Source organism: Danio rerio, chromosome 21 (genome assembly GCF_049306965.1).
Source record: "Danio rerio strain Tuebingen ecotype United States chromosome 21, GRCz12tu, whole genome shotgun sequence".
NCBI classification, from domain to species: domain Eukaryota; kingdom Metazoa; phylum Chordata; class Actinopteri; order Cypriniformes; family Danionidae; genus Danio; species Danio rerio.
This window is the reverse complement of record NC_133196.1, coordinates 9,301,478-9,325,938: the sequence shown is the minus strand read 5'-3', so window position 1 is coordinate 9,325,938 and position 24,461 is coordinate 9,301,478. Positions and strand designations below refer to the sequence as shown.

Here is a 24,461-nt window from a genome sequence, read left to right as displayed (position 1 = left end):
AGAGTCCCAGAAAGGTACAACAATACATAAATTAAGAGCAAGCTGTAAATATCATTAAAAATGCTCTTTTGGCACTAATTTTGATCAAATCAAACACTGAAATAATTCTTTGTTAGTGTAATATTTTACACCACTTATGCCATGAAACCTGGTCATTTTCAGGAATCGTTTTAATAATCAATAACCTTACTTGCGTTTCTGATGTTGCTACTTGCTAGAAAGTGCTGGTCTGAGCATGGAGTTGGGTCTCCGTACCTGCCGCTTCACCCAACCCAACAGCAAGTGGCACTGTCTGAGAAAACGTTAGGTCTGGAAGTTCAGATCTGTGCGCGCAGGTCTGAGCGTGCAGTTGGGTCTCCGGGCATGCAGCTTCACCTACTCGTTTCAGGACACGGATTCGATCATTTCGACAGTAATGCTTCTATTTTTTGCTTGAAAGATATTGAATCCCAGGAATATCTTTTTTTATAATCGTTCCATTGTCAAATGCTTTTGGGACAGATTGTATGAGTGGTTGATGACAAAAAATGTAATACCTGCGTTTGACTATCACATTGTGAAATTTGGCATTTTTATGAAAAACAAGGAAATTTAATTTCTGTGTAATAATATGTTGATTGTAGCAAAAGTTTATATCCACGAATGTAGATTTGTTAAAGTTTCTCCTTGCTTCAAAGCATTTAAAAATGATTTCAATATTTTATATAAATCTATAAAACAGGTAAAAACAAAAGGTGCCTTAAAGCTCTCTAAGCTTTTGTCAGCTTATATAGACTGATCCCCCTAATTGTAATGTATTTCCTTTTATATTATTTAAGATTTATTTATGTTATTATTAGTTTATACTGTTTTGTTTATTATATGCTGCTTGGATATAATGTATGTTTAACAATGGAAGTTGAAAATGCCTGTCTGTCTTTTGAAGTTTAAATAAAAAATAAATAAAAAAGGACACAGATTAGATAAAAATTTACAGGGAGGGTAGTACATTTCCATACACACAAACACAAGCTTTTTGTCAGGAATGCCTGTGCGGTCACTGATCCATTAATATAGAAAAGTGGTTTAAAATTATAAGTTTCGTAATAAAAAAAAAAAAAACAATGCATACTGACCTCTGGGAAAACTCCCCATCATATGTGTAATTCTCTGGCTCTGGATGGCGACAGTCCTCCACTGCAGCTTGGTCCCGCATTAATTTCAAAGGAGCGCTACCCTGTAGTAAAATTCTTTAACAATGCCTATGTTGTGTCGAATTCTGTTTCTTATTCCCCTCAAGTTTTGCACTCCCACTACAGAAACAGTGAGACGAACACTCACCCACACTCTGTTTACAGACATGCAGTTTGTTCCGATATTTGTGACTTTAAAGGTAGCAAATGGTAAGAAAATCTCCATTTTTGATTAAACTATCCCTCTAAGTCACTATTCATTGTAAATATTGACATCCATTGTAGGTCTCTTTAATATCTTGTTCGATAAAGTGATGCCCAGTTCAGATTTGATTCATATGATTTAATAATCACCACTAAACTGTTAATTCATGTATATATCTGCGATAGTGCTGCACGGTGGCGCAGAGGGTAGCACAGTCGCCTCACAAGAAGAAGGGCACTGGTTTGAGCCCCGGCTGGATCAGTTGGCATTTCTGTATGGAGTTTGCATGTTTTCCTTGTGCAATATTGCCCAGCCCTATCAGTATATATGTATATGTCATCAAATATATAAACCTCTGAAGGTTTTTTCCTTCACTGTCGTCCATTCCCTGCAGGCACAGGGACATCAACAAAACATCATATTAAGGTTGTACCCCAACATCGTGGGGACGTTAGATTTTGTTTGGAAATGAAAAGCAGGTTGACGTCAATGTCCAACCTAAAATCTACCAAGTATCAACGTTTAATCATATTACACCTGAATTTGTGTGGAAGTTACCACCATGACATCTATCAGATGTTGGATTTTGGTCACTTTCCAACACAACCTAAAATCAACCAAATATCAATGTAGTTTGACGTTGTTATTGGACATTAAAATAACGTCCTTAGACGATGGTTAGACATTGAATTTTGGTCACTTGATATCATGACCTAAATCTAAACTAATATTAACGTCTTATGATGTTGTGTGCCTGCTGGGTTAGTGAAGTTTGTTTGTTGCCACTGGCTTTCTTGGTTTGGCACATCGATTGATTTGCTTTTTAGTGTTTGGACTTTCAGCAGTGAAAATTAAACCACACTGTGACTGAACTAAACTAAACTGAACTTCAACTCGGAAAACTGCATTGACAGTTTCAATTTACTAGAACTTCTATGTTAATCTGCTTTGACACGATCCTCATTGCAAAAGCGCTATTGAAATAAATATGAATTTAATTAAAGTTACTTCATTAGAATTATACTACTGCTATGTGCTATTATTGTTGATTTATAGACCTGTTTCTTGATCTGATGCACAGAAACAGTGATAAATGGATCTATTGAAGTATTTTGTTCAATTACCAACTATTCACATTAGGGCAAAAATGTGTGCAATTAAAAAATATATATATTAGAGAAACTAAGACGGGGATTAATGGTTAGCATGCTGCAAAGTAAAGTACAAACACTCATATAAACTCAAGTCATTTCCTATACTCGTTTTAGATAATTGTTTGAATGCTGGTGATGCTGTAAATGCATGATAATGAAAAAATCCTTTAAGATTTACTGTTGATGACAGACTACATTACGCTCTTAGGCGCCTCCTTTCAGTAATGAAAAAGTGCCTGTCTCAGATCCTGGCTTCACCACAAGGAATACCTGTCCATCCAGAGATACTGCTGTTTGACAATTTTACCATTTAGAATTGGTGTCTGTTATCTGATAAGCAATCATGGTGGTCAAAATGCTCTTATTTTGTATGATAGTCCCCCATATCTATGGTAAGTACACAAGTATGTCACTTTTAATACATTAATTCACATTGTAGAGCTTTTGTGTTATCATATGATGTTATATTTTATTGTACTGGGATTATTAATGTACATTTCTGTCTGGTAATGTTATATAACATTGCATTGTGTTACAGATGGCTTTGAAAGCAGCTTTGGTGTTATGACGGAAAATAACGAGACAATGGATGAGTTGTATGAGGATGATGATTATTATTATTATCATCAAGGCTATGATGAAGATTATTCCGGAAACTATTCCACAACTGTTTCCCTGAACATGCCCAGCCCAAAACATCCAGGTAAATTTACTTTACAATCTATAAGTATCATTCAGGCTTTTCACCTGATTATTGATGTCCAATACAACTAATAATATTTAGATTGAGAACATACAGTAGTTGTTTTGTGTTTCGGTTTGTTTTTTTAGAGAGACCACTTGGAAATTTTCAGTTTATACAGAATTTGCAATTTATAGAAATATAACTTTTCTTTTTTCATTTTTCCTATACCTTTATTATATTTATATTTGAGTATTTAGAGAATTTTGGTTCTCTGCTGTTATTTGAAATTCACATTTAGTTCAAGTGTTATAATCCACCTCTTTTGCTCATTTTCCTGAGCCCTCCCTGATTAGAGACTCAAAGGCATCTGATATTTCATTTGACTATTACAACATAAACCTGAGCAACGTTTGAATGCAGAAGGAGAAAACAGAAAGCATCCGATTTCATTTCTGCTGTGACAGCTGCAATACTGCAGTGAATGATGAGGGTTTGTCTGACATTACTCATTCTGGCATATTTATTAAGGAACTTTGGTGTCAAGCCATGGCTACATCAGACGTAATGATATTACCTGTATGCAGCAATGTTACCTTACTGGGGACTATTTTCAGGTGCTTGGTAATATCATTGTGCCTGCTGCAGCCATAGTACTGCAACAAAGTTCCTTAATGTAACTACAGAACAGTCAAGCCTTATGTCAAGACCAAAGCCAGCACTGTTCTTGCTGTGGGGCAGCAGTGCTAACAACTGGGCCGCCATGCTGCCCAATCTAGGTGAAAAGGGGAAGGGAGGGGGGTTTCTTCCAGAAGAAGATAGTTGTGGAACAAAGACTGTGGTTTTTTATAGTGACTTCAGGTGCTTTTACACTAGCCCTTTTGGTCCACACCCGGGTTCATTTGATATCAAAGTAGGGTAAGTTTAGCTAGTGTGAACTGAAAGAGGTGGTCTGGGGTACGGTTTGTGCGAACTCTAGTACGGTTTCAAATAACGAACCAAATAATGGAAGTGAACCGCCAACTGTACAACAAGTTTTAGTTTTCATATCGTTCATTTGTAGCAGTGGTGTAAAGTAACTAATTACATATACTCAAATTATAATTGAGTACTTTTTCTCAGGAATTGTAATTTACTAAGTCATTTTAAAAAGGTGCACTTTTACTTTCCCTTGAGTACATTTTTAGTGCTGTATGGGTACTTTTACTCCACTACTTTCCTTCAACCTGCAGTCACTACTGTATTTTTTCTTGTCTATGGGGATTAGAAAAATCGGTCCTGCGATTCCTGTCCAATCAAATCACACATAGAAGGTAAATCGCATCATAATAACTTACCGTAAGGCATGGGCGCTTAATGTAATTGCAGCAAACTGTTTGAAAGCATTAAAAGTTTTCAAGATGATGTCCAAAATCTTTACATTTATTGACCCAGAGACTGTTTAGATGCATATCACTGATGAGAAGATGGCAAATGTTTACTGTATATTGACCGAAATGGCCTTAAACACCCAGCAGGCACAACATGTCAACATGATGTTAGATTGACTTTGTATCCAGACATCGTGGGGACGTTGCATTTTCTTTGGAAATGAAAATCCGGTTGATGTCATGACTCAACATCAGGCCAACGTCAATGTCCAACCTAAAACTAACCAAATATCAACATCTAATGATGTTACAGCTTAACTTTGTGTGAACGTTATAACTGTTACATCTATTAGACGTTGGATTTTGTAAATAAATGTACAATAAATTTGACTTTAAATGTTTGACATCAATATGACATTGGTTTGAGATGTTGACTCGACATAACCTAAAATCAACCAAATATTAACGTCATATAAACGTCAATATTAACGTTGTCTGTAGATGCTGACTACACATTGAATTTTGGTCACCTGACATCGTAACCAAAATCTAACCTAATTTTAACGTCTTATGACGTTGTGTGCTTGCTGAGCAATAACTTGATGCACTACAGAATATTACGTTTACACACATGCACAAATTACATGTAAACGCATCAGCTTTTTACAGCGTAATACTCACTACTCTTGAGTACTTTTCGAAAGGTCTACTTTTTACTCATACTTTGAGTAATATTTAAAACAGATATTTTTACTTGCTTTACATTTTCAGGCAAGTAATGGTACTTTAACTTAAGTATGATATGTCAGTACTCTTTCCACCACTGGACACAAGTGGCTCTCTGTATTTTGGTTTTGGTATCAAAACCGAAAGATTCAGTAAAAGCTGAATGACTGTTATATGCGGACGTCAACATTTTGGCACTATGCCGAACTTGGGTTCGGTCCAGGCAATTGAACCAAGTGTGAAAGCACACTTGGGAATCATATGATTGGAGAATCATGATTAGTTAATGCACTGTGGTAAATCATAAGCACATGATCCTCTCGAAATTACAGTAGTTTATACATAAACTTCTCAAAGACATAAGAAAGGGTATGTGTTACTCTATCCTGGAGCGAACATCCGTCAAAAAATCCATGCCATAACTTTAAATCTGGGTCTTATGGTGCTACGGTCCGACAAGATTAAAATGCACTGCAAATGATGTTTCAAGAATAAGAAATTGTATTATTTTATTATTTACTCGCTCTTCTGTTGTATGTATGACCTGTATAGCGTGCTTCTGTGGAACATAAAATTGGATCATTTTAATTTTAAAAAATGTTTTAATGGTTTTAGTAGAGCAGCATTTCTCAAAATATTTAATAATCATCAGAACTATTGAAATTGTTTTATAAATATCTCTTTAAATGTCTCAGTGCTGACAACTTGGCCATTTAAGCACATTAGAAGTTGTTATTTTTTCTTTGTGGTTTCTGTCAAGTCTTTAAGATCCGTTTAAGATTTATGCATGCATTTTCTCCAAATCATGTGGCCATTTTTATCTAAAGCTTTCTTTGTGCCTTTTGTTTCCCCAGAATCTGCATTATAATGTCAGCAATCTAATTGCTATAAAATGGGCTGCTAATAGTGATTGCAGGATATTATTTAGCCACACATGCTAAGTAGGGCTCTGTTCCAATGAGACCTGAAAGCTTTTAGTAGCTTGTGTGCTCTAACTGATGGTTTTTTGCTTTGTTTAGAGACAGACAGCTCTGAGGGCAGCTTTGAATGTACCGAGCAACCAGATGAGCAACCAGATCCCATTGTGTATCCAGTTCCAACCCAAAACTTCGATCCCGTTATTAAAGGTAAAGGGGTCCCATAGCATTTTTGCTGACATAAGAGATCTTCCAAATTATGAATGACACAAAACAATAGTTAAAATATTGTAAAACTAATGCACGATGCAGTTTAATTATTTTAAATATTTAAATAAGCGATGTACTGTAGCATATTATGAATTAGATTGCTTTATATGACTATAAAGAGCATATTAAATGTACGTTAAATTGAACTGTGAACCAGATTTCATCAGCTGTTCAGATGTTTGTGCTAGAAATGTATGCAAATTAGCTATTATTTAGTCATTTCCATATTTAAACCAAAATTTTTAGAAAGCTTGGCATACAAAAAATGCAATTCATAATGTAATCAATCAACTGTAGAAGAATGGTGGCAATTATTAGTTGATGTTTCACCCTTTTCACGTGCAGTGCCTTGGCTTAAAGAGTTAGTTTACCCCAACAATTTAATTATGTCATTAATTAATCACCCTCAGTCTTACCAATACAAATATTTAATATATTTTACATCAAACCTAAAAGTTCCATCATCCGCCATAGACAACAAATCATTCAAAGTCAGGTTAAAATACACAAAAACACATCCTCAAAACAGACCACATTCCTTCAGTGGTTAAATCGGAACATTAGAAAGCTACATAATACTTTTATGGGCATAAAACAAAAATAACCACTAAATAGCCACCGTGGCGCCATATATATTTATACGGATGTGGCTCAGTGTTCAAGTATCTAGGATCAGTGATTACTACAAACAACAATCTAAATCAAGAAGTGATACAGAGACTTGCCTCTGCAAATAAAAGCTATAACGGACTCATGAAGTACATGAAGAACCGTTCACTCCCTAGACAGACAAGGATAACCCTCTATAAAGTCTTGATTCGCCCAGTCCTGGCCTATGAATCAGAAACATGGACAATGACAAAAGCCATAGAATAAAAGCTCTGAGGAGAATATATGGCCCAATAAAAGACAATAATCAATGGAGGATACGTCACAACAATGCAGCCTTGTATAAGGAAATTGCAGCCTTGTATAAGGAAATTGATATAGTTATATATCAGGCTTGCGAGGCTAAGGTGGGCAGGACACGTCATGCGTGTGGATGAAAATGCCATTCCAAAAAAAACCTTCAGCACTGACCCGGTAGGCAAAATAAAAAGTAAGAAGGCCTAAACCAAGATGGCGAGACTGCATTAGCAGTGACGTCAAAGTTTTAGGAATAAGGAGTTGGTGGGCAGTTGCCCGGGACAGGGAACATTGGCGGAAATTACTTGAGGCAGCCAGGATCCAGTAATGGATTGTCGCGCTAAGGATGATGATGATGATGTGGCTTATCTATATATGGAAACCCACACAAACGTGGATAGAACATGCAAACACCACACAGAAATGCCAACTGACACAGCCAAGGTTCCAACCAGCGACCTTCTTGCTGTGAGGCGAAAACGCTACCCACTGCGCCGCCGCGTCGCCTGAAAGCAGTCATTTTTACAATATAAATGTATACTGCATATATGACATTGTTATTTATCTGAAATCCATATAAATCTATATGTACGTGTATGTCTTATATTAAATTCAGTTCATCTTTATTTGTATAGCGTTTTTACAATGTGGATTGTGTCAAAGCAGCTTCACATAGAACAGGGATCACCACACTTGTTCCTGGAGGTCCGGTGTACTGCAGATTTGAGCTCCAACCCTAATCAAACACACCTGATCAAGCTAATCCAGGTCTTACTAGGTATACTTGAAACACCCAGGCAGGTGTGTTTAGGCAAGTTGGAGCTAAACCCTGCAGGGCACCTGGACCTCCAGGAACGAGATTGGCATAGAAGATTATAGTGAATTGAAAGTGTCAATTCAGTTGAATTCAGTGTGGTTTAATATTTACTGCTGAGAGTCCAAACACTGATGAACAGTTCATCGATGCACAGCTCTACAAGTCCCGAACCATGCAAGCCAGTGGCGACAGAGGCAAGGAAAAAACTTCACCATATGTAATTAGTATTTATGACTATATATCAGATTTCTATGTGGGACAGTATTTGTGGAACAATTTTGAACATACATTTGGCTACTTTTAGCAACGCTTAGGCCCCGTTTACACTAGTGCGTTTTAGTTTTAAAACGGCGTTGTAGAATGAAAACGATCCGCGTCCACACTCGCGTTTTACCCAGCGTTTCTGAACTGCTCTCCGTCCACACCAAAACGCTGAAAACGCACATCACGTGACCACACACACACACTCTCTGGCAAGCGCTGCAGCCCATCTACCCAGATGAGAGCTCTGCTAGTCGGACTTCTCATCAAGCATCTCCCGCTGGATCTAATCTCACTATATTTATTAAACGGGATATTTCATTTATCTTGTTGTCTTTATCTAACGACATATTCCCTGACTTTGGTCATTAGAATCTTACTTTTTCTCAGGTAACCTGTTTTGGCTGAGCGCAAAGATAAGTTAATGATTAATGTAACCATGTACATTCTGTATATTGACTGATCGCTTGCCTTTATTTCCTATAATGTATAAACTTATTGTATGTTATACTTTTATAATGGCCATTATCGATTATTAAAACTGATATTCAGCAAAAGAGAGGGTGTGTTTCGTATTTTCACTGAAATTGAAAGGAGGCAGTTGTTATCGGCTCCGTTTTGTTATAAATATCCACACAGTGAAGATGACGCTCATGCAGCACGGCGCCTCAACATTTCTGCTGTCTGTTTAGTTGCTAATATTAAAATGAAAATAGGCAGTTCCTTAAATCATGTATACAATTTATTGTTGAGAAAGTGAAACAACGTAGCCAGGGTGATATGAATGAAGTTATAAAGTACACTGTTCCCTTTGAAGATTTGCCCGTGTCCTCGGTATAGTCTGCTTTCCATATCAAACTGAGAAGAAGAGACCGCAGCCTTGATCAAACATGCGAAGTCTGAACTTACACGGAGAAAATGCAGGACTGAACTGTATGTGTTAGGCTACTTAATATTGAGGAAAAGCCCCAATCAGAGAGGCGAATGTCAGCAGCCCCGCCTCCGTTTTCAGATGTCTCCGTTTTCCATCATCCACACTGAGACGGAGCAGCAGCGTTTTAGAATGAAAACGGCCTCTCCAGCGTTTTCGAAACGCTCCATTTTTGGCGCTCGAGAACTCCGGCGTAGTGTGGACGGTTGGCGTAACCGTAGCAAAACTTATGCGTTTTCAAACTAAAATGCATTAGTGTAAACGGGGCCTTAAAAAGTTACTGAAATCAAAAGAGGAGTGGTGACTGTAGTAATTGCTTTTAGTAGCTTATGTGCTCAAACTGATGGTGGTTCTCTCTGGTTACAGAAAGCTCTGGGAGCAGCCCTGAATGGCTCGATGAGCAAGGTAAGTTTATTTCTATACATTTCATACACAGTGGTAATTCAAAGTGCTTTACATAAACAAGTATAAAAGAAATAAGTATAAGAAATAAAAACAACAAAAAATACAAATTATTTAAAACAGATTAAAATGTGTTAAAACAGGTTGTAAAGTAATGAAAAAGAAAAGAAACAAAGACACAATAGTGCGATCTGTCGTACATACAGTGCTCATTCAGTAAAGGCACAGCTAAACAGATGTGTTTTCAGTCTTGATGTGAATGTATCTAATGTTGGAGCACATCTGATCATATCTAGAAGCTGATTTCAGCAGTCGGGGAGTAGTAGCAGAAGGCAGATTCACCCTGCTTTGACTGAACTCTTGGAATTTCTAATTTACTTGATCCTAATGGTCTGAGTGATCTGTATGTATTCAGTGAGCATGTCTGTAATGTGTTGTGGTCCTAGCCATTAATTGATTTATAGCCCGTTAATAAAGTTACTCCACTAGTTTAAGGCGGCGGTTCATGGAGGAATATGAAGATAAATAATATGCAAATTATCTCAAATAATAAATTATTTATCGTCATTTGCATAATTTAACCAAAATGTGTAGAAAACTTGGCATACAAAATAATGAAATTCATAATGTAAGTCAATCAACTGGGGAGGTATGGTGACAACCAGAGGTGGGACCAAGTCATTGTTTGGCAAGTCACAAGTAAGTCTCAATTCATTGCCCTCAAGTCCCGAGTCAAGTCCCGAGTCAAGACAGGCAAGTCCCGAGTCAAGTCCCGAGTCAAAGGCAACAAGTCTCAAGTCAAGTCCAAAGTCCTGCAGTTTGATTTTCGAGTCTTTTCGAGTCTTTTTAACAGAAAAATAAAATATATACAGATTAGGTATGGTTGTAAGATCTGTATTAATTAAACAAACCTTTTTTTATTAAAGAACATTGCTCAGATATATAAAAATACAAATGCAATTTTCTGAAAAAGTACTGAACAGTGCTGCGTCTCGTCTCCACAGCATAATGCACAAGAACGAGTTCCACCAAAAAAAGACTCTATTTTGCCTCACATCACACAGAAATTGCAGGTCTACTGCTGTCTAATTCATTAAGTTTAGTTGTGCTATGTTATGTCTTCGGTGATCAACTTGTGATTAACCAAAATTACATAACCTCAATGTGGTAGCAGTAGACCAACTCCTGTATATGCTGCAAAGTTAAATTGAGTGAAATTGGAATTTTGTCAATTAAATCTCGTGTGTGCTGAAGAGATGGAGTTGCAAATCTGTCTAGCAGCAATGTAAAATGGTAGCACATATTGTTAATGAAGTAGGCTACTTCATACAAACAATAAAGTTGTTTTCTTCACATAACGTTGATGAGCTTTGCTCTCTACCTTGTGTGATGCTCGTGCACAGATTTCCTCTGTTTGTGGACAAAACTGATTGCGAGTTCTCAAATTTTCTCTCGCTCTCAAATATGCACTGCTCACACACAAATTTTCTTGAGCGCTCTCAGAGATTATATGCAAACTCACAATTTGTGTCGTGTTCCCTCTTCCTTTCATGCTTTTTGATATGATTCATATTGCTGCACTGTTTAATAACAATAACCAAAATACTAAAATAGACTTACATATTAAATGTTTAATCTAATAAACCATAACATTTTTGGTTGTTTTATATGATGAGATATTTTCAGTTTCAAACACTTAAAGACAGAGAATAGACCAGTGGTGCCCCCCTGAAAATTTGCTTAAGGGGGGCCAGAAGAGGCCAGCTACGTCAGTGGCACCAATCAATCCACAATAATTTAGTGGCTGCTATTTATTTATTGAAATATTGCATTGTATTGCATTTATGTAAGTAGATTTAAATAAATAATGTCAACAGCAAAATCATATCGGGTTGGCCACAGGGGTGGCTAGAGTTTACACAGGGGTAACACCCCTTGTAAAGGGGTTTACACCACTATAAGGCACCTCTGGAATAGATGTTGGATGTAAAGAATATATTTTATTTTAAAAGCATTTAAACAAAAACTAATGCAAGCAGAAATGTAACTTTGATAAAAATAAGGAAACACTTGAAAAGGTATTATAGCCTACTGTACTATTCACTCTTTAAATAAATCTCACTATCAATCTCATTTTATCATGGCAGCTAAAATAAAGTAAACTAGTGTCTGCTGGCTTCCACTTTGCTGATGAGATTGTGGAGGACATTTTCCATGTCATCCTCTTCATTTTGAGGAAAGCTGTTCCACAAGGCCCCTGAACACGTATATTGGCATGTACTGTGTTTTGAACAGTAGCCTACTACAGTAAAGAACTTCAATTGATCAGTTGTGGTAATACTATAGTTGCTATGGTAACACAAGTGTAATATAAACAAATTACCCAGTGCTGTATTATTTTACAATATAAGGTATTTTATACTACAAATCACTACACTTTACTGTAGTTAAACTACACTTTGTATTATTTTATCTGTTCACTATTGGTAATACTACTGTATTATGAAGCATTCATTAACAAGTCGTAAATAATACTAGCCTAAAACATAAGTATAATACAAGTATACAACAAGTATAATACTCAAAAACACTAGAATTTATTAAATAATTTACCTTAACCTTTTAGTTTTTTGTGTATTGTTAATAAATAGTAAAGCAAGAAAGAAACCATATCAACATTCTTGGAAAAACCCTTTGCTAAGCCTCGCCCTCCTTAGTTACTGTTGCTACGCCTGTCAAGCTTTCATGCCTGGCACATCTATTACAGTGTGTATGCGCTGGTGTCAGACATTCCCAAGGATTTAATTAGTCATTTTTGGCAAACAGGTGAGATATCTGAGAAAGCCAGACAAAAGAGGACTGCAGTATACATTACAGGGGTATATTCACAACATAATAGCAACTGATTAGAAAATAATTTTATCAAAATTGAAGCAAGGTTAGCCTAGCCACCTCATACGCTGAACATTCAACAGCATAGTTCATGCACAGCAGGAGAGGTGAAATTATAAAATAATCTAATAACCCAAGAAACTGATGGATTTGTGCGGAATATAAGCATCATTGACCCATAACAGTGTACAGTACCTATTACTGTCAGCATGTTTGTGTGCTCTTTATCCAGTTTTTATTCAAACTTGCAGTTAAGTGGAAGAAAAAAAAATTGAAATGCACATTAAAGTATAAATAACAGAAGTGAACAAATAGATTTTTCCTACCAGCAAATATTAGTGTATGTATTTATATGCGTTACAATAGCGAGGGTTTAAACTAAGCAGTGCTCACAGGGTTCAACGCTAACGTTTTTTTCTACTGGCCTGATCAGGGCAGTGGTCCTGATTTTTACTTGCCCAGCCCAAATTTTCACTGGCCCCACCAAAAAAAAAAAAGAAGTTAATCGCTATTTGAATGTGCGTGTGTGTGTGTGTGTGTGTATACACACACACACACACACACACACACACACACACACACACACACACACACACACACACACAGTTGATTTCAGAATTATTAGTCCCCCTAAATTATTAGCACCCCTGTTTATTTTTTTCCCCAATTTCTATTTAACAGAGAACAGATTTTCTCAGCACATTTCTAAACATAATAGTTTTAATAACTCATCTCTAATAACTGATTTATTTAATCTTTGTCATGATGACTGTAAATAATATTTTACTAGATATTCTTCAAGACACTTCTATACAGCTTAAAGTGACATTTAAATGCTTAACTAGGGTAATTAGGTTAACTAGGCAGGTTAGGGTAATTAGGCTAGTTATTGTATAATGATGGTTTGTTCTGTAGACAGTCTGAAAAACAATTAGCTTAAGAGGCTAATAAATTTTACCTTAAAATGGTTAAAAAAATGTTTTTATTCTAGCCAAAATAAAACAAATAAGATTTTGTTCAGAGGAAAAAATATTATCAGACAAAATATCAACATTTCTTTGCTCTGTTAAACATCATTTAGGAAATATTTTAAAAACAAAAAAAACAAAAAACAAAAGGGGGCTAATAAATCTGTATATATATTTACGGTAATTTTTAAAATGTTTAAGGAAAACTATTCAGTTCATCAAGGCTATATTTATAAATGTAAAAAAGGTGTAATTGTTAAATATTTATTAAAATTTTAAATAACTGCTTTGTTATTGTATTTGGTTTCAAATAAAATAATTACTCCAGACATTATTGATTTTATAACTATTACCATTAATAAATGTAATAATAATTAATATTAGTGATTTCTGAAGGATCATGTGACTGGAGTAATGAAGCTGAAATCTCATCTTTAAAATCACTGGAATAAATTAAATGATAAACTACTTTTGAACAGTTATTTTATAGTGCAACATTTCACAATTTGTATTTATGATGAAATAATTGCAGCCCTGGTGAGCAGAAGAAGCTTGTTTTAACATATTTAATCACACTGACACCCAAACTTTTGTGTATTGTGTATAGAATATTTTATAAGTGAAAATGTGCACTTTAATTTTAACAACCCACAGACATCGTCACCAAATACAAATCGAGGTCAGACTTTCTCATATATACAGAGACTCATTTCAATTGTCAGGTTTTGTAGAAATCGATCAATTGAATTAATCAATCTATTAAAGAAACGTTGACTATAATTCTGTATTTTAGGCTTAAATTATAGAGAGACATAGCAGATGAACCGAGACTGCATCAGATCAATGTAAATCTTTCTTTCGAGCTGTCAGTGCGGAAATGAACAAAACAACAGGCCTAATACAACATAGGCCTATTATACGATTAAAATATGGAAAAATTAACAGATAGTAATTTCGGTCAATTTTCCTGACGGATAAACCGAGATCAGGCTGGATAAACAGCTCTCGGTAATATTTCAGTATGCTTTCACTTTCGCATTTACCGGTAAGAATGACATCTCGCCCTGCTCATCATTCCCTCTTCATATAGCCGTATATATGGCTATTACACGATCATGATACACTGTGATATAGCCTGGGTCGTTAGTTCGTTGCATTGTTTTGTTTTCTCGCTACAATCGATACGCTCAATAGGACAGAGACCGCGTCTCATTCAGGCGATCTTGGACTGATTGATTTGGCGCAGAAGCGAGCGCAACTGCTGGATATAAGTTATGCCAAAAAAACGCGCTAACGGGTGAAACGAGACAGATTCCGAAACAAACGTCTATGTGTTAAAGCACCGTAAGATTGTATTTGCACACAATTGACAGACAGTCGCAGCACGCAGCTCTGGCTCGATCTGTCAGGCAAAAAGGCAGCAGCTGGCCCGATCGAGCCAGTAACATTTTGTACACTGGCCCGAGTGTCTCGCACGCTGGCCCCCGGCCATCGGGCAGTCCTTATTGTCGAGCCCTGGCTCATAATATCGAGTGGAAAAAAGAAAAAGACCGCTGGGAAACATAACCTGCTTTGTTTTTAAAAAAATTTTTTTTATAAGAAACACAGTTTAGATCTGTTTAGGATAAGAGGAGTGTGAGTTATTGCCACCTATCACTGAATGTGAATATCGAAAACAAAACCAACTTAGCTTAACTCCTTTACCGCCCCTCACACAGCTTGATCCACGCTGGCATTTCTCCTCTTGGGCTTTGGTTTTGAAAAGGGAAAAAATCCCACCACCCAGTCCAAACTTTTAGGATAGCGGGTGTCAGATTTTCACAATCCAATTGCGCAACGATTTGGCTTGTTTCCCTCGCTCGAAAGCTTGACAGAGCCTCTGCCCGTAGCTACGATTGGTAAGCCGCGATTGGTGGGTGGCGGTTTTTGGGCGTGGGCTTAGCGAAGGGTCAGTTTAAAAGGAGGATCCCGTGAGAGCAAAAGCACTAAAGGTATGAGACGCCATCGTAAACAAAAGTCAAGCGAACGCAAAGAGACTGAATGCACGAGAGAGAGAGAGAGAGAGGTGTATGTTGTATGAGAGAGAGAGAGAGAGAGAGAGCGAGCGAGTATTGGCTCGATCTCAAGTTTAAATTCAAATTCTCTCTCCGTTCGCTTGACTTTTGTCCACTCCGGCGCCTCATAGTAGTCACGTTGGATACTGTCGAATCAAAACAATCTACCATGCTTCGATTGGACGTCATGCCGAAAGCGCGCATGCTCACACACACGCGCGCATGCTGTCACACACACGCACACATAAACGGAGAGAGAGAGAGCGGTCCATGTCAACATACTTTTTTATCGTTGGGCTTTTCATGGGAAGCAGCAAGTCTTTACAAGTCAATAGGGGCAAGTCCTAGTCAAAGTCCGAGTCATTTATGTTCAAGTCCAAGTCGAGTTGCAAGTCTTTTTATATTTTGTCAAGTCGAGTCTAAAGTCATCAAATTCATGACTCGAGTCTGACTCGAGTCCAAGTCACATGACTCGAGTCCACACCTCTGGTGACAACTATTTGTTAATGTTTTACCTTTTCACCTGCAGTGTCTTGGTTTAAAGGCTTCACCCAAAAATTTCAATGATGTCTTAATTATTTACCCTTGTGTCAATTTAAACCATTAAAACCTTCGGTCATCTTCACAATACAAATATTTAATATATTTTAGATGAAATCTAAAAGTGCCATCTACTGCCATAGACAATGAATACAGAAAACATAGGACAAAAATAATAATTTTATTTAACAGTCTCTTCTCCTCAGTGTCAGTATAGGGTGCATGTTTAAGGAGCACAGTTCTCTTTATGTGTGATTCCCAGATGTTTGGTCATGCTATACTGGCATATTATCTCAGATGTGATTGTGTTTTGTTTAAAACAGTGGAAGTCAAATACATCAGTGCACAGTGCTCATGAACATACTGACACTGAGGAGAAGAAACTGTCGGATTTTTATGGTTATTTGTATTTAATGTGCACACAAAAGTATTCTTGTCAATTCATAATATTCAGATTGAACCACTAAAGACACATGAAAGGTTTTAAGGATTTTTTTTAGATCGTTCTGTACTTGTAATCTTGATGGAAATGAAATCTTAATTTGTGTTCTGACAATGAACAAAAGTCTCGGGTTTGGAATGACATGACAGAATGTATATTTTGGGTGAACTAACCCTTTGATAATCATGTTTTCATCTTGTATTAGTACCCCGTACAGAAATATTACATATGAAATATATGCAAATGACATATATGACATACAAGTTCATATTTGGATGGGTTGCAGCAGGAAGGGCATCCGCTGCGTAAAATATATGCTGGATAAGTTGGTGGTTCATTCCGCTGTGGCGACCCCCGATTAATAAAGGAACTAAGCCGAAAAAAAATGAATGAATGTTTTATTTGTAATTTGTATTAATTGCTATATATCAGATTTCTATGTGGCACAGTATATGAGAATCAGTGTTGCCAACTTAGAATTTTTTTTGCTAGATTTAGCAAATTTTTTAAAGGCACCTAAGCAACGCATTTAGCTATTTTTAACATTTATTTGGCTACTTTTAGCAATGTTTATAAAGTGATTAAAATTAAAAGCGAAGTAGTGACTGTAGTAATTGCTTTTAGTAGCTTGTGTGCTCAAACTGATGGTGTTTTGCTTTTTGGTTACAGAGAGCTCTGGGAGCACAATTAAAGTGAAGACATCATCACACAAGATTTCACCCATTTCAGGTAAAGGGGTCTCCCATATTGCTGACATTAAAAATGTACTGTATGCAACCAAATTGTGGATGACACAAAAAAAGATAATACAAGTATTGGAAAACTAATGCATGATGCAGTTGAATTCTTTTAAAGAGAATTAGATTGCTTTATATATAAATAATGAGCATACCAAGAGCACATCAAAATGAATTTAAACCCAGACTGCATCATCTGTTGACATTTTCTTTGCTAGAAGTGTATGCATTTTATTTATTCATTCATTCATTTACTTCCACTTATCTGGGGCCAGGTTGTGGAGGCAGCAGTCTAAGGAGGGAACCCCAGACTTCCTTATCCCCAGACACTTCCTCCAGCTTGCCAGAATCTCTTTGAGGCTGACTGGTATGGTCTTCCTCCATGTTCTCCCCAAACTCTTCCCAGGCCTGAGTTTTTGCTTTTGCAACCACCCGAGCTGTAGAACGCATAGCCTGTCAGTACCCATCAGCTACCTCGGGTGTCCTACAAGCCAACCAAGCTCTGTAGGAATCTTTCTTCAGCTTGATGACATCCCTTACTTCTGGTGTCAACCACCAGGTTTGTGGATTGCCGCCACGGCAGGCACCACAGGCCTTACAGCCACAGCTCCTCATGGCTGTGTCAACAATGGAGTTGGAGAACATGGACCACTCGGTCTCAATGTGTCTACCCTCCCTCGGGATATGGCCAAAGCTCTTCTTTAGGAGAGAGTTGAAAATCCCTCTGACTTGAGGTTCAGCCAGAGGACCCTCACAATATGTTTGGGCCTGCCCGGTCTGTCCAGCATTCCCCTCTTCCAGTAGATACAACTGACCACCATGTGGTGATCAATTGACAGCTCTGCCCTATCTCTTTACCCGAGTGTCTAAGACATGCAGACGGAGATCAGATGATACAACCACAAAGTCGATCATCGAACACTGGCCTAGGGTGTCCTGGTGTCATGTGCACTAATGGACATGCTTGTGCTTCAACATGGTGTTTGTTATGGACAAACTGTGATTTAGCACAGAAGTCCAACAACATAACAACACGTGGATCCAGATCAGAGAGGCTATTCCTCCCAATTACACCTCTCCAGATATCACCGTCCTTACCCACTTTTGCGTTGAAGTCCCCCAATGGAACCTCAGCACATTCCAGCACCCCTCCCAAGGACTCCAAGATGGCCAAGTACTTTACAAAGTACAGGCAGAGAGACCTAAAACATATGGCGGCTAAGTTAGGGAGCTAAAAACAAGCCCACACCAGCCCAACGCCTTTTACCGCGGACAACTCTAGAATAGAAGGAAGTCCAGCTCTTCTCAAGAACTTGAGTTCCAGAGCCCAAGCTGTGCATGGAGGTGGTCCCAACTATCTCTAGTTCAGTAGTGCTCAACCTTGTTCCTGGAGATCTACCTTCCAGCAGAGTTTAGCTCCAACTCTGATCAAATACCAGTAAACCAAATGAATAGAGTCTAAATGTGCACTTGCTAATTAAAGACAGGTTTGGGATTAAGGTTGCAGCTGAAGTCTCCAGGAAGGTAGATCACCAGGAACAGGGTTAGGCACTCCTGCTCTAGTTGGTACCGTTCAAACTTCTGGACAAGCTCTGTCTCCTTCCCTCCCAGTGAGTTGACATTCCATGTCCCAAAAGCCAGTTTTGGTTGTGGGGTTGTCGTTGTCCTAACCTTTGACCACCCTCCGTTCCACATTGCACAAGCCCCTTACAGCTCCCCCTGCAGGTGGTGGGCCTGCAGGAGGATGTTCCCACAATGCTCCTTTGGGCTGAGCCCAGTCGGGTTCCGAGGGATGAAATAAAGAGCCCCCAGGCACTTGCATATGAGCCCCAATCCCAGGCCTGGCTCCAGGGTGGGCCCCGGGCTGCAGCATACCAAGCAACGTTTTTTTGAATCTCTCTTAGTCTGGCCTGTCACCTAAGACCTTTTTGCCTTGAGAGACCATACCAGGGGCATTAGCCACCGACAACATAGCTCTTAAGCCTGGTTTATACTTCTGCGTCAAGTGACCGGCGTAACCCACGGCGCATGCAACGCGCGTGGCTGTGCATTTATACTTCTGCGCGCTGTCTCTGTCAGTCTGCATTAACACTTCCGAAACGCTAGTTGGCAGTGAGGTGTAAATGTTCCTCTGTGTCGAGTTTCTTCACTGCTTTTCTGCTTTTCCTGAACACTTCCGGGATGTACAAGTGGCTCAAACTCGCTCATTTTGAGGCAGGAACTGGTGGACGTGCAACAACTTTAACTATGAGGTAAACACACAACAAAACTTTCCATCTGGAGCTCCTCCATGGTACTCCACACTTGTAAACAATCACTCGCGCCATTCGCGCGGCTCTCGGTCCCGTCCAGACTCGTCAGCGCTACCAAGCCGACCAATCACAGAGCTTGCGCACTCAGACCCCTCCACTACTTTAAGGTGGCTGTTCATGGAGGAATATGAAGACAAATAATATGCAAATGATCTCTAATATTAAATTATTTATTGTTATTTCCATAATTTAACCAAAATGTGTAGAAAACTTGGCATACAAAATAAGGAAATTCATAATGTAATCAATCAACTGTGGATGTATGGTGACAACTATTTTTTAATGTTTTACCCTTTTTTACCTGCAGTGTCTTGGTTTATAGACTTCACCCAAAAATTTTAATGATGTCTTTATTATTCACCCTTGTGTCATTCCAAACCCTTGAAACCTTCAGTCATCTTCACAATACAAATATTTAATATATTTTATATTAAATCTAAAAGTATCATAAAAATCTAAAATGACTCATTCAAAGTGCAGAAAAATACAAAAAACAGACCATATGCCTTCAGGGCTTAAATCTGAATACTATAAAGCTACAGTAATACTTTTGTGCGCACATAAGACAAAAATATTAATTTTATTTAAGCTAGGAGCTAGGAGGTGGATTTGATAATCCATTGCTGTCTATGGAGGAGGAGAGAGCTCTCAGATGTCATCTAGGAAATCTTAAATTAAGTTCTGGTAATAAACGAAGGTTTCTGGTTTAGAATGACGTGAAGGTGATTAATTGACAACAGAAAGTATATTTTTGGGTGAACTAACCCTTTGATGATCATATGTTTCCGTCCTGTATTAGTACCCCATACAGAAATATTATACATGAAATATATGCAAATTACATATATGACATGCAAGTTCATATTTGGATTCTACATGCAGAAAATAAATGTCATATATGCAAAAAAGATTTCTAAATATCGCAAAAATGGCAGCTTACATTTTTTAGCCATTGGATACATAGATGTTCAAATATATTAGAAATCATTCTATATAAGTATGTTCTTATAGGCCCATAAACGAAAAGATATATAAAATTATCACTAACAAATGAACATATTTGTAAATGAAAAAATAATAATAGTATTTTCATGCACAACTAAAGAGATTAGAACGCATTTCTAGCACTGCATTTTTAGGACCCTGCTGTTCCGGTTGGGTTAGTTTAGTTATTGGGTTTAGGGGTAGTTCCATAATACAGGATCCTAAAATGCTGTCTTGAAACTGCAGCCTCTCTGGTTCTGCAGGAACACCAGAAATATTTGTTGCAACAGCAATAGTACACATCTGACATTTTTGTTGAAATAATTAAAATAGTAACTAAACAATCGTTTGATATATCTGTTTATTTACTGATACTGTGTTGTAAACATGTATAATTGTTGTTCATTTAAGCAGCATTAACTACCAATACAGTGCCATAATTGAATATATTTTAAATAGTGAGATGGCAAGTCATTTTGCAGCTTTGAGTTTAGGGTTGGGTGATGTTGACCAATTTGGCATTGTACGATGTCTAATGTGAAACATCGCGATGGATGGTGGCATCGTCATCTTAGGCAGCGGTGAATTAAATATTTATGAATAATTAATTCATAACAAATTAATTATTTGTAGCCTATCGTTTCAACTACCTGACCCGCATAATCTTTGTTTTACCCATAACCAAATCATAAATAAATAAAGATAAGTTACACACAAATGACCGCCTGTCAATCACTTTTTCTGCGGGACTCTGGCATGAATTGGCAGGGTGATCTGTGTCATTATAATGGCATCGACAAACTCAGTTGGTAAAAAAGCGTGCACAGCCAACAGCAACCAACCCACAGTATCTGAGGTTTTCACTAAAATTACTAAATACAAGTGTGAAAGTGAAAGACTGAAGCAGTGTACTGACACTGTGACACATTACCTGATAGATTCAAAAGACCAAAGAGTCGTTGGATGGAGACAAGATTAATTAAATATCGCATTTAACAACTATAGTGAGACGCGATCCAGCGGTACATCCTTGATAAACTGTCCAACGTGCACTGCTCTCTGGGCTTTTGTGCTCAAAGCACCTGCTCTGCTGAATGAATGAATGAATGCACCTGCTCTGCTGGCTGCTGGAGCTCAGACGCATGCGTACGCTGCAGCAAATGACTGTGCATGTGTGCGTGTGTGGGGTCACATGATGTGTGTTTTCAGCAGTAAAGTGTGGAAGGAGGGCTTTTCAGAAATGCTAGATGAAACGTCAATGTAGACGTGGATCGTTTTCATTCTAAAATGCCATTCTAAAGCTAAGACGTATTAGTGTAAACAGGGCCGTGTGTGTTTTTTGCAAGGGTTGCTGCTGAGCTCAGCATCGTGATGTCTATCGGCTATCGTCGATGGACCATGGCATCATCTATCGACCCAACCCTATTGCAATTACATTATGACGTCATCACACAATGATGTTACAGCATCATTTAGTAACTTTTATCGACAAATTGTTCCACAGTTAGCAACTTCCTCTGAAAATGAGTTGGCAACAGTGATGAGAATGTCACTTAGGGTTTTTGTGTTGTTGACAGATCCTTTCTGCCTTCTGCCTCCTTTAGGAGTGTTAATGTACTTTCCGCCACCACAACCTAAACGGTCACTTTGTACACGCAAGATCCGAATCAAAACGACACTAATCCTTGAGCCAACACACACCTCAGTTGATGCTGTTGAGTTCCTGAAAGGCACGCTGGTCACCCGCTTCATGCCGTCCTTCTACATCATCATCATCCTCCTCAGTTTGCCTCTGAACGCTTTGGCTTTGGTGACGTTCACCTGCAGGATCAGAGAAAAGAAACCAGCGGTGATCTACATGTCTCACCTGGCGTGTGTGGATCTGCTCTTCGCCCTGCTGCTGCCTCTGAAGATCCACTACCAGCTGAACGCTTCTGATTGGCTGTTTGGTGAGGCGGCGTGTCGTGTGCTCACTGCAGCTTATTACTGCTACATGTACTGCTCCATACTGCTGATGATGTGCATGAGTGTGGACAGACTGCTGGGTGTTGCGCTTCCCATCGCTTCTTTAACCTGGAGAAATGCGAGGAAAGCCTCGTTCATATGCGCATTAGTCTGGCTGCTGGCGCTCGCTGGTACTGTGCCAATACTTTTAATGAGACAAACAGTTAAGATTGAAGATGTAGGCATCACTTGTCATGATATGATGAAGGCCAATGACAAAGCATCGTCATATTATGCATACCTGTTTTCCATCCTCTCCTGCCTGTATTTCTTCTTGCCGCTGGTCATCACTTTAGTGAGCTACTCCACCATCATATATGTGCTCAGTGTAAAGTCTGACCGCATTTCTTCATCTTTCTCCAACAAAAGGAGAGCTGTGATCATGACTATTTCTGTGCTGACGGAGTTTGTGGTGTGTTTTGCTCCAACCCATGGCATCTTGTTGTATCACTGCATTCGTTTAGCAAGAAGAGGTGAAACCGGTGAAGGAAATTCATCATATGCTGCTTACATGTTGGCTGTGTGTTTGGGGAGCGCAAGTGTTTTTCTAGACCCACTTCTGTACTACTATGGTTCATCTCATTACAGACAGCTAATCAAATCTGTGTTTTGGTGCAAGAAGGCAAAAAAAAGGAGCCATCGTCTACCATAGCTCACACGCAGCAAGAAAATAAAAAGCTGCGTCCTTTGTGTGCTTTATTGTAGGTCATAGATATTTATATTAGATGTTGTAATAGATGTCGCCTACGCTATTGTAGGAGCCATTTTTTGTGTTGTTGTGATTTATGTTGTCCACTAGGTGTCACTAGCTGAAAACTATAACTAAGGTGCCTGTGTAAGCGAGGAAGAGCGTCAGGTTTGGGAAAGCACACGGTTTTTGACCGTGCTACAGAGTAACTTGTTTGCTAGCCAGAAAACTGCAGTGTTTAGATATGTGCTGTGTGTACATGGAGTAATTGTTATATTGACATGATAAAGAAGAAAGGAGAGGCAAAGATTGAGGCTTTGTTTAATTCACCTGCACAAATAAAGACATTCTGCTTGAAAACAACTTTAGAATGCATGGACTCTGATTGCACGCGTGAAATACGTGCTCACCCCCATTTCTGGCGACAACAGCAATGGAAGGTTGTTATAGCTATTGTTGCGTATTGGAAGGAATGCATCAATAGAGCTGCCATCTTAGTACAGGGTAGCGCTTCTTTGAAATGAATGTGAGACTAAGGTGCAGTGAAGGACTGGCCACCCAGAGCCAGAGATACACACACATCTATACTTATGTCTGTGATCGGGAGTTTTCCCGGTGGTCAGTATGCAAATATTTGATTAAATTACGAAAATTATTATTTTACATCACTTTTCCACATCGATGTATAAGTTACCGCACGGGCATTCCTGATAAGAGCGTGTGTTTTGTGTGGATAGAAATGTATTATCCTCTGATTTATACTTATGCGTCAAACGTCGGCTTATGCTACGGCGCTGACGCATAGCCCTTCGCTGTGGCCATCGGCGTCACTGACGTGCACCTCTCAAAAAATGTAACTACATGTCGCAACGACGCGTAGCGCAAGCTCTGTGATTGGTCGGCTTGGTAGCGCTGACGAGTCTGGGGGGGACCGAGAGCCGCGCGAATGGCGCGAGCGATTGATTACAAGTGTGGAGTCCCGTCAAGGAGCTCCGGATGGAAAGTTTTGTTTTGTGCATTTATACTT

The 24,461-nt window shown here is 38.4% G+C and overlaps 1 protein-coding gene across 4 annotated transcripts; it reads left to right on the top strand.

Moving 5' to 3' along the window:
- The first annotated feature begins 200 nt into the window (after nt 1–200).
- On the top strand, nt 201–23,797 carry LOC100149161 (proteinase-activated receptor 1-like). Of its 4 annotated transcripts, none has more exons than XM_073935774.1 (7): nt 252–412; nt 1,280–1,382; nt 3,070–3,234; nt 6,329–6,436; nt 9,778–9,816; nt 17,379–17,438; nt 22,347–23,797. In XM_073935774.1, the coding sequence occupies exons 2-7, from the start codon at nt 1,340–1,342 to the stop codon at nt 23,396–23,398; spliced, it is 1,467 nt and encodes a 488-aa protein (XP_073791875.1). In that variant the 5' UTR covers nt 252–412; nt 1,280–1,339; the 3' UTR covers nt 23,399–23,797. The 4 variants fall into 4 exon arrangements, with proteins under 4 accessions (XP_073791874.1, XP_073791875.1, XP_017208504.3 ...); XM_073935775.1 differs by lacking the exons at nt 252–412; nt 1,280–1,382 and adding exons at nt 2,788–2,923; nt 17,722–17,813 and having other exon boundaries at nt 22,347–23,790; XM_073935773.1 differs by lacking the exon at nt 1,280–1,382 and having other exon boundaries at nt 201–412.
- Nucleotides 23,798–24,461: the final 664 nt, after the last annotated feature.

Excerpts from the sequence above, each read along its gene's own strand:
- LOC100149161 (XM_073935773.1), top strand. The coding sequence starts at position 202 with ATGTTGCTACTTGCTAGAAAGTGCTGGTCTGAGCATGGAGTTGGGTCT. Across the intron at positions 3,235-6,328 it reads GCCCAGCCCAAAACATCCAG|AGACAGACAGCTCTGAGGGC; the intron begins GTAAATTTACTT and ends TGCTTTGTTTAG. Across the intron at positions 17,439-22,346 it reads CAAGATTTCACCCATTTCAG|GAGTGTTAATGTACTTTCCG; the intron begins GTAAAGGGGTCT and ends TGCCTCCTTTAG.